At 40.3% G+C, this 11,185-nt stretch overlaps 1 protein-coding gene across 3 annotated transcripts in view; it reads right to left on the reverse strand.

The window, feature by feature from the left end:
- The window catches only part of Pip5k1a (phosphatidylinositol-4-phosphate 5-kinase type 1 alpha), a 42,824-nt gene that overhangs the window by 26,502 nt on the left and 5,137 nt on the right, over positions 1–11,185 (reverse strand). Inside the window, exon 2 of one of the 3 annotated variants that reach the window (XM_029537498.1) lies at positions 173–211. The exons of the other annotated variants lie outside the window; for them this stretch is intronic. Within the exon in view, the coding sequence (XP_029393358.1) occupies positions 173–211 (39 nt within the window). The remainder of the gene's footprint in view (positions 1–172; positions 212–11,185) is intronic. 3 annotated transcript variants of the gene reach the window in all.

An 11,185-nucleotide genomic window follows, 5' to 3' on the forward strand; every position in this document is an offset into this window, starting at 1 on the left:
TTACTGAAACAAAACTGAGAAGGGGCACCACAGGTCCATGCTAAGATAAAACAGCATTGTCCTGACAAAGGAACCAGGCACTAGACTACAACTGTTATGGTAAGAGCGGGCTGGCCTGCTAGTTACTGTGAGGAGCTCATGCATCTTCAGCACAGACACACATTAGCTCTACCTCTCTTACGGTGGACCCCACAGCACAGAAAGCTGAAACCTAGTAAGGGAAAACAAAATTGTCACTTACTTTTGGAGTTCTACTTGCTTACAGTAGACTAAACACATTCACATTAATTAATAAAACTCTAAGTGAAGCATCACACTGTGAAATTCCTTCTACCCAAGAGATGTAGCTAGCACAAAATTTCCAGTAGCTGTCAGACAGTGGTCATGCCAACCCAGCATTTAGGAGGCAAACACAGGTAGAACTCTGAGTTCAAGGCTAACCTGGTCTACAGAGTGATGAGTTCTGGGATAGCCAGGCTTTTACAGAGAAACACTGTTCTCCCCAAACAAAACATCAACAAAAATCCCAAAAGTCACAAAACTTACTTCAAAGTCAGGCAGTGGTGGCGCATGCCTTTAATCCCAACACTTTGGAGGCAGAGGCAGGTGGATTCTGAGTTCAAGGCCAGCCTGGTCTACAGAGTGAGTTCCAGGACAGCCAGGGCTACATAGAAAAACCCTGTCTCAAAAAACCAAACCAAACCAAACCAAACCACCAAAAAGCTTTTTACGCCAAATCATTTAGGTCTTCTGTGGATTTCAACTGGAAAAAGTTTTCACACCTAAAGTTATTCCTCATATAGGCTTCTATACAGGATGCACATACAAAGATATTCAATGTAGAATTATACATAATAAGTATAAATGTACAGGACTGTTTTGGGAAAATCACAGTAAATAAGGATGAAAAGTCACAGGGTAGTTGAAAATGGAACACTTAATAACCATTATTTTATATAAGCATTATCTTTAAATGCATACTTATAATAGCTTACATAACAAATCATAATAAAAATTTTTAAAAATTTCAGTCTTTTAGTCCAGTCCAGTCTTGAACTTGAGAACATACCTCAGCTTTTCTTTATTTTTTTTTTAAAGGTTTATTTATCATTAAACATTATTACACTGTTGCTGCCTTCATACGCACCAGAAGAGGGTGTCAGATCTCATAACGGGTGGTTGTGAGCCACCATGTGGTTGCTGGGATTTGAACTCAGAACCTTCGGAAGAGCGGTCAGTGCTCTTACCCGCTGTGCCATCTCACCAGCCCTATACCTCAGGTTTTCAAAATATGATATTATAGATGAGACCAACTACACCCAGCTCCACAATAAATTACTGAAAACAGGTTGTTTTTACAAAAAACAAAAACAAACAAACAAAAACATGTAAGGGCTAAAGGGATGGCTCTTTCAGGGACCCTGGGTCTGATTCCCAGTACCCGTAGGGCAGCTCACAACTGTCTGCAACTCTAGTCCCATGAGATTGATAACCTCATTTGGCCTCTGTAGTCATTGTATACATTTGGCACAGACAAGCATGCAGGTAAAAGACCCATATACATAAAAATAAAATGATATGATATACTTAATCAATTATAAACTTACTTATTTATATATATATAAAAGAGACTCAAAAATAATCATGTATATTTGCTGGTATCGGGTTGACTTGATTAGTTTCTGTTTTTCCTGAAGCACAGATAAACTTTTTATAAGTCTCATGGTTTTTATTTTAATTATTTTTAAATCTTTTAAATTTACTCACCTTTTTTATATGCACAGAGGTTTTGTTCGCACATATGTCTATGTAAGAGTGTCAGATCTTGGCTTTACAGTTACAAGCTGCCATGTGGATCCTGGGATTTGAACTCAGGGCCTGAGCAATTAGTGCCCTTAACTGCTGAGCCATCTTTCCAGCCCATATTTTTGTTTTTTTAAAGATTGATTTTTGCTGTTGTTGCTGTTGATTTCCTGAGACAGGGCTTTTCTGTGTAACCCTGGCTTTCCTGGAACTCCCTCTGGCCTCAGATACAGAGAGTGGCCTGATTGCCTCCAAAATGCTGGTATTAAAAGTGGGTAGTTTATACCATCACCCAGCTTAAGATTGACTTATTTTTATTATATATATATATATATATATATGTGTTTTGGCTGTATGTATGTTTGTATATTATGTGCATGCCTTGTGCCCATGGAGGCCAGACGAGGGTATTGAATTTCCTAAAACTAGAATTGTAGACAGTGGTGAACCCCTATGTGAGTGCTGGGAATTGAATCTGAACCTGAGTCCTCTGGAAAAACAGCCAGTTCTCTTAACTGCTGAGCCATCATTCCAGCACAAGTAGTATAATCTGTATATTGCAAATTAAAGAGACACACACAGAAAGCTTCAGGGTCACTTCTCCCTCCCTCCCTCCCTCCTTCCCTCCCTCCCTCTCTCTCTTTTAACAACCTTTAGTTTGCAGAATTCCAGTGCTTAACAACCACCCAACAAATCACCAACAAACCAGCCAAACACACATCAATGCAAGTTTGTAACAAAATCACTTCTCTATGCTACAAAAATAAGTTAGAAGGATAAAAAGTGAAAAAAAAAATGCCTAGAGGACCAGTTAATAAAGGTGCCTGAGTTCAATCTTTAAGACCAACACAGTGGAAAAAGAAGACAAATGACTTCCTACACATTATTCTTTGACATCTCCCTCTGATACACATACAAGAGAGAGAAGTATAAAAAAAATAATAATACACAGGACAAGGTTGGAGAGTTGACTAATCCAGTTCCAGAGGATCTGATTCCTCAGGCATCTGAAGGTACCTGCATTCACATGAACACACCCACACACTGACACACACACACACATAATTTAAAATAAGTAAGAATCTATGGGGCTGGAAAAATAGCTCAGTGGTTAGAAACTGGGTATTCTTCCAGAGAATCAGGGTCCACTTCCCAATACCCACAACTCCCAACTCAGCTCACAACTGTCTGTAACTCCAGGGGACATGACACCCTCACACAGATATATATGCAGGCAAAACACCAACACATATGAAACAAAAATAAATAATTTTTAAAAAATCTTTAGGAGGAGGAAAAGAAGCAACAGCAGTAGCAGCTGCCATTGCCACCTAAAAAAACAATATAAAAGTAAGTGCGGTCTGCACGTATCCCAGTCTTTCTTAAGGACATTTACTTCAGGACACTCCATCATCTTCAGCAAACCTAGAGAGATATACATTAGAGACTCTTCTCTGAGAAAGGGAGCCATGAGGGTTTGGAGAAGCCTCGAAGGTAAAACCTCATGCTGTTTGTTTGCACAGGCCTGACAACCTGAGTCCAACCCCTAGAACCCACATAAAAAGTCAGATAAGCAAGGAAGCTAAAGTGTGGACAGTGGTGGCGTACACCTTTAATCCCAGCACTTGAGAGGCAGAGGCCAGCCTGGTCTACAAAGTGAGTTCCAGGACAGCCAGGTCTACACAGAGAAACCCTGTCTTGAAAAACCAAAAAAAAAAAAAAAAAAGTAAGGAGGCTAACAAGGTTGTTCCCTGAACTTCAGCACCTTACGGCAAGTACACACACTCATACATACATACACAAAGTAAATACTTTTAAAAAAAGACAACCCTATCTTTCAAATTTTATTAGTTAGTTAGTTAGTTAGTTGGTTGGTTTTCCAAGACAGGGTTTTTCTGTGTAGCCCTGGCTGTCCTGGAACTTACTCTGTAGACCAGACTGGCCTCAGAAATCCACCTGCCTCTGCCTACCAAGTGCTGGGATTAAAGGCATGCACCACCACTGTACAGCAATATTCCATATTTATATATCTCACAGATGTTACAATTTGAGAAATATCTTTGAAAACAAAACCAGGCTCTGGCAGAGTATGGTGGCACACTCCAATAATCCCAGCATATAAACTGGAAAAAAAAAGTATCAAAAGTTAAAGCCATCTTGGTTTATACAACACACTCAAGGTCAGCACTATTTCCCATACCAAAACCCCAAACTAGATATGCTTTTAAATATAAAAATAAATTGAGAATCATTGTTATTAAAATGACTTCAGAAACGAAGCAGCCATATCAAATATTAAAGTACAGACTAACTCTTGCTCCATATCCCCACTTTGCAGTTTTTTGACCAAGATCTATTTAGTTAGCTGAGTCTGGCCTCAAACTCCTCCTGCCTCTGCCTCCCCAGTGATAGGGTTACAAACATTTACACCCTACAATATAATTCTGTCTCTTCTGCTGTCTCTTTCTCTTAGATTTATTTATTTTTAAATGTATATGTGTATGGTTGTTTTGTTTATCTGTATGCTTATGCACCACGTATATGTCCTGGATCTGTGAAAGCCAGAAAAGGGTTTCAGATCCCCTGGAACTGGAATTACAGGCAGTTGTAACCTACCATTATGGGTGCTGGAAACTGAACCCAGAGCAGCCAATACTTTTAACTGCTGAGCCACCTTTCCTGCCCCTTTTAAACCCAAACCAACAACAAAAACAAGGTCTTATTTTATCAGCCTAGTGGTTTGGAAATCACTAGGTACCCAAATCTGGTTTTTATTATTATTGTTGTTGTTTTTTAATGTATGTGAGTACACTGTCGCTCTCTTTAGACACACCAAAAGAGGGCATCGGATCTCATTACGGATAGCTGTGAATCACCCACTATGTGGGTGCTTGGAATTGAACTCAGGACCTCTGGAAGAGCAGTCAGTGCTCTCAACTGCTGAGCCATCTCTGCAGACCCCAATTTGGTTTTGAACACATGGCAGTCCCTCACCTCAGTCTCTCAAGCTGCTAAGCTCACAGGTGTGCACCACCACACCTAGCCATTTACAAAACATCGGAGCAACTCTGTTCCAGTTAGGGAAGCATTCCAGTTTGGTGCTTTGCAGCACCCTATCTTATGTTTACAGAGAAAAAGATACTGGAAGGACTGGTTTCTAGTTACTCTGCAAAACACCAGAGTTAATCTCTCCAAATCTGCTTGGTAATACCAGACAATTCAAAACTAAAATTTCAAATTAAAAATAATCAAAAAGCCTGGTCTACAAAGTGAGTTCCAGAACAGCCAGGGCTACACAGAGAAACCCTGTCTCGAAAAACCAAAAAAAAAAAAAAACAAAAAACAAAAAACAAAAACAAAACAACTTTTTTTTTTTTTTTAAAGTTGGTGGGCTCACAAATACACCTACAGTAGTAAAAATACTATTAAATTGAAAAAAGAAAATGTCAGGCTGGTGAGATGGCTCAGCGGTTAAGAGCGCCGACTGCTCTGCCAAAGGTCCTGAGTTCAAATCCCAGCAACCACATGGTGGCTCACAACCATCCGTAACGAAATCTGATGCCCTCTTCTGGAGTGTCTGAAGACAGCTACAGTGTACTTACATATAATAAATAAATAAATAAATAAATAAATAAATAAATAAATAAATAAATAAATAAATAAAAAAAGAAAATGTCAAAAAGAAACAAAAATTATCAACATAAGTCTGAGAAATGTAACTTCAATCCTTAGCACACACAAAAGGGGCCTGTAAGTCAAGCTCCAAGGGATCCAATACCCTCTTCTTGCCTCGGCAGACACTGGCACACAAATAGCATTCACTGACATGATACACATAAACTTAATAAAAGCAAATCATCAAAAATAAAGGTGACAATTTAAATGAAAATATGTTCAGAGAGTAAAGAACTCTGAAGTGAGTTGGGCCCCCCTAGTATGTGGAACAATCAGCTTTGGCCTCAATGTCAAAGCCTCTCCCAGCTCTTTCGGAGAAGCATTTCCTTTGGAGATGAGATGACATCATTCAGCAGACAAGGAACCAAAAGACACTGTGTGACTGACTGCAGTGTCTGAAGTACACGTATAATTTGTGGGTGCTAGAGGCTAACCGGACATACATTCCTCTGACTAGTTTTGCCTGAACAGGTCATAGACAAGGTATCACAAAGACTCAATCCAGTGCTTACCAATAGTACAACTTAAATGTTTCACAAGGTAAACATGCTCTTGGGAACTAGTTTGGTAAGAATGAAAGCCAAAGATTAAAAAACAAATAAAAATCCAGCAAAGTCAAAAGCTAAACTCTCTACAACAACAAAACAACCAAACAACAACAGAAACCCAAGCTAGTTTGTTTGCTGAACACCTCATTGCTCTTCTAGTTGGGAATACTGAAAATCATTCTAACTATGCCCCTTCAGGTGGGAGGCACAGTATGTCCTCCAAACAAAAATACTCAACAATATGAGCATGCTAAGAAGTACTGAGGAACACACAGTTCTAAGTGACATTGTGAAAAGAGATAGAAAAAGAAGGACACTGCCCAGGGCTAGTGGCACATGCCAGTAACTGAGTACTCACTCAGAAAACTAAGACAAGAGGATCTCAAGTTCAAAGCCAGAAAAGCTACAAAGGAAGACTGTATTTCAAGAGGTTAAACAATAATAAGTAGCTGGGCGAGGTGGCGCACGCCTTTAAGCCCAGCACTTGGGAGGCAGAGACAGGAGGATTTCTGAGTTCGAGGCCAGCCTGGTCTACAAAGTGAGTTCCAGAACAGCCAGGGCTATACAGAGAAACCCTGTATCGAAAACAAACAAACAAACAAACAAACAGAAAAACAGTAATAAGTAAACACAACTGACAGGCATGGTGGTGCATACCTTCAGTCTCAGCACTTGGGAGGCAGAGGCAGGTAGATCTCTGAGTTTGAGGCCACCCTGGGCTACAGAACAAGTTCTGGGACAGCCAGGGCTATAAACAGAAACCACCACGGCCCTCCAAACAAACAAAAATACCCACCACAACTAAAACTGGACAGGCATAGTATGTACTTTTAATTCTCCTATCCAAGATGCAGCAGCCAGGGGACCATGGGTTCAAGATCTGCCTTAGTTACAAAGTGAATCCGAGGCCAGCTTGTATGTATCAAACTCTGTCTCAAAAGACGGAGGAAAAACTGGACCACAACTAACTCATTGGCAGCAACTGAATCAAGGCGATTAAAACCAAGGCACACTGCAAAGAAAAGCTCAATTTTGTTTTCCAGCAGGTATCCATTTACTCTGAGAATGTCAGAAAAGTCAAGAAAGGGTCTAAAAGCCGCGCACGCCTTTAATCCCAGCACTCGGGAGGCAGAGGCAGGTGGATTTCTGAGTTTGAGGCCAGCCTGGTCTACAGAGTGAGTTCCAGGATAGCCAGGACTATACAGAGAAATCCTGTCTCGAAGGAAAAAAAAAAAAAAACAACCAAAACAAAGAAAGGGTCTAAACGTAAAAGCTTAAAAGTCGTTTGAAAGAGCCGGGCGTTGTGACGTGTGCCTTTAATCCCAGCACTCGGGAGGCAGAGGCAGACCAATTTCTAAGTTCGAGGTCAGCCTGGTCTACAGAGTTGACCTCTCTCTGAGTTGTTCTGAGTTCCAGGACAGCCAGGGCTATACAGAGAAACCCTGTCTCGAAAAACCAAAAAAAATAAAATAAAATAAAATAAAAATAAAAAAAATTTAAAAATTTAAAAATAAGTCGTTTGAATTGGGACAGCTAGATGGCTCATTGGGTAAAAGGAACTTACCACCAAGCCCAATGACTTTAAGTTCAATCCCCAGAACTCACATGGAGGAAGGAGAGGACCAACTCCTCTACAAGCTGCCTTTTTTTTTTTTTTTTAAAATCAAGTCAACTTTTTTTATTGTCAGTTACATGCTTTATATAGTTTCATGGCAGTTAGGGCTGTAGAGCAAGAGAGGCTCTCTGCCATAAAAAGAAAGTCCAATTTTGGACATAGAATTGGGGAGGTGCATTGCCAAGCATCTTAAATGCCTCTGGACTATGGCTGGCTAATTCAGAATGCCCAGGTATTTTAAGAATACCTGGGCAGGGTTGTACAAAAAAGGCTAGGTTTCTACACATTCTATTTACACAGTTGAGGGGACGCCACCACGTCAGGCGCAGCAGCTGCACTTGTCTGAAGCATCTTTGCAGATGTGGCCCTGAGAGCAGCAGCAGCAGCTTTTCTTGCAGGAGGTGCATTTGCAGGAGCCAGAGCAGGATCCATCTGAGACACAGGAGCAGTTGGGAGTTCATGGTGAGTGGAGGCAGCAGTTGATGATCCATGAGAGATGATGTTAGAGTTCTAGGAGGAGCGTGATCACAACTTGTCTTCTGGCCTCTATATATGTGCACCCTGGCATGCCCCACTACCACATATACAGAAAATAAATGTAAAAAACATTTGTTTCAGTTTGATCTACCAGTCTTGTCACTTATGAGTCAACATATTGCCAGGAATACCAAAAAATGAGCTACAGGTTTACCAAGATCCTTTAATACCACTCAGCCTCTCCAGAACACCCTTGTCCTAGTAAAGCTGTCTAAACCTCAGCTGCACAATTTAGGATATGAGAATGTGCAATTAAAATAATTATTTCTGGGGGCTGGTGAAATGGCTAAGTGTATAAGAGCAAGGTCCTGAGTTCAAATCCCAGCAATCACATGGTGGCTCACAACCATCCATAATGAGATCTGACACTCTCTTCTAGTGCATCTGAAGACAGCTACAGTGTACTTATTTATAATAATAAATAAATCTTTGGGCCAGAGCTAGCAGGGACTGAGGGAGCAAAGCCTACCAGAACATGCAGAGGTCCTAAATTCAATTCCCAACAAGCAGATGAAGGCTCACAACCATCTGTACAGCTATAGCGTGTACTCATATACATAAAATAAATAAATAAATCTTTAAAAAAAATAACTATTTCCTTCTAATGTACCTTTACCTCCAGTACAAGGACAAATTTCACTTCATCCCTTGACACCAATATTTTGCTCAAAACCCTAAGGTTTTCTTTCCTTTCTTCCTTCCTTCCTTTCTTTTCTTTCTCCAAGACAGGGTCTCACTATGTAGCTCTTGTCCTGGAGCTCACTATGTAGACCAGACTAGCCTGGTCTCAAAGAAATCAGCCTACCTCTGTCTACAAGGAATGCTGGTATTTGTGCCACCACAACCAGCCACGTCTTTTCTTAAAATACCTGGGCATTCTGAATTAGCCAGCCATAGTCCAGAGGCATTTAAGATGCTTGGCAATGCACCTCCCCAATTCTATGTCCAAAATTGGACTTCCTTTTTGTGGCAGAGAGCCTCTCTTGCTCTACAGCCCTAACTGCCATGAAACTACCTAGACCAGACAGGCCTCAAAGCTTGTAGCAATACTGCTTCTACCTGAGTCCTGGGAGTCCTGTGAATTCAAGCAAATGCCATCACACTCCACCCTGTTTCTAGCTATCTGGATTAATATACACATATTCCGGGGTTGAAATATCACTCAGTTGTAGAGTTTAATTAGGTTATGCTTGTATTTGGCCCTGGGCACTTGGAAGAAAGAGATGTATATGAACAAAATGCATGCATATTTCAGCAAAAACAAAACAAACCCATATCTTTTATGACAGCAAAACAAGCATCAATTCTTTGAACAGCACTTCCCTCCACCAGCAAAATAAAATCATAGGCAGTTGCTTATGGAGCTTTCTCCACACAGCCTATCTGAGTCAGAATTCAAAATACCTGCTTCTTTTTCCTTTTTCCTTTTCCCCCTCAGATACTGGCCCAAGGCTGAGTTAATGCCAGGGCCAGGAAGCAGGAGTGGATGCGTTGGTGAGCAGGGGGAGGGGGGAACAGGTTTTCAGAGGGAAAACCAGGAAAGGGGATAACATTTGAAATGTAAATAAAGAAAATATCCAATAAAGTTAAAAAAAAAAAAAAAAAAAAAAAGATTCCCTCGACTGCTACAGAAAAGTCAGTACTTTTTATCCTCTTCCCCCAACCCCACACTAAGAAAAGACAGAAAAAGGAACTTGTAATTTTAATCTTTCTTTCTTTTTTTTTTTTTTAATTTATTTATTATATGTGTGTACACTGTAGCTGTCTTCAGACACTCCAGGAGAGGGCATCAGATTTTTTGTTATAGATGGTTGTGAGCCACCATGTGGTTACTGGGATTTGAACTCAGGACCTTTGGAAGAGCAGTTGGTGCTCTTAACCGCTGAGCCATCTCACCAGCCCTTTCTTTTGTTTTTTTAAGACAGGGTCTCATGTTACCCAGGTTGGCCTTGAACTCCCGATCCTCCTCTTCTCACTGTCAAAAGTACTAGGATTACAGACCTATACCTCACACCTGGCCTTGCTGCCTTCATTTATTCATTTACACACACACACACACACACACACACACAGCCTTGTTATCTTCTTCACGGCCATATAAAGTAAGGAGACTCAAAAATTCCAAGGCATTTGAAGGAAAGGCAGACTGATTCAGTTATTTACTAGAAGTAAGCGCTGGTCTACACAGCAAGTTCCAAACCATCAATGGCTACACAGTGAGACTCCATCTCAAAGGGAAAAAAAGAAACAAATTAGAGGAAAAAAGGTTGAACTTTAAAGGATAAAAATCACACTAGGCACAGTGGCATTACCCTGTACTCTCAGCTCAGAAGGCTGAAGCAGGAAAATTATAAATAAAGAAGCCAGTCTGGGTAAGATTCTTTCTCAAAAAAAAAAAAAAAAAAAGCCAGAGTTGGTTGCTCACTCCTGTGTCTCAGCTCCAGGAAGGCTAAAGCAGAGGATCACATCAATGAAATATCAATGAAATCTGGCTCATAAAAAAGCAAGCAAGCAAGCAAAAAATAGACACCCTCTCCCCTCTCCCCAGCTCTGGTTCTCTTGATATTACTGTTCATACTATAGGTCCACAGTCTCCATTATATTATCAAAGAAAAACAAGCTAATAAAATATTAAATAGCTTTTAGGTAGCACATAAAGCAAAGGTATTAATCAGAAGAGTTAATATCAACCCAGGAGTCCATAAGTAAAACATACTATTTTGACAAAGCTAACTTTTAAGTATACATACCAACTAATCTCAGATACTGGACACTTATAAAATAAACTATAATTATATATGACACTGGGCTTAAACAGCCACAGCAGAAATAAATATTTCAAAAAACATTGACAGTATGAAAAGTCAAGTATGGTATGTATCTCCGCACCAGCTACTACTGCAGTCTAAAGCAACAGAACTGAAGTGTCAGGAGTCCAGGAGCAGCTCAGTAAGACCTGATGCTCTTTGTTGTGGTTCAGAAAGAGGTAGGGGGCCAGGCGTGGTGG

This window comes from Mus pahari, chromosome 4 (genome assembly GCF_900095145.1).
Source record: "Mus pahari chromosome 4, PAHARI_EIJ_v1.1, whole genome shotgun sequence".
Lineage (NCBI taxonomy): Eukaryota > Metazoa > Chordata > Mammalia > Rodentia > Muridae > Mus > Mus pahari.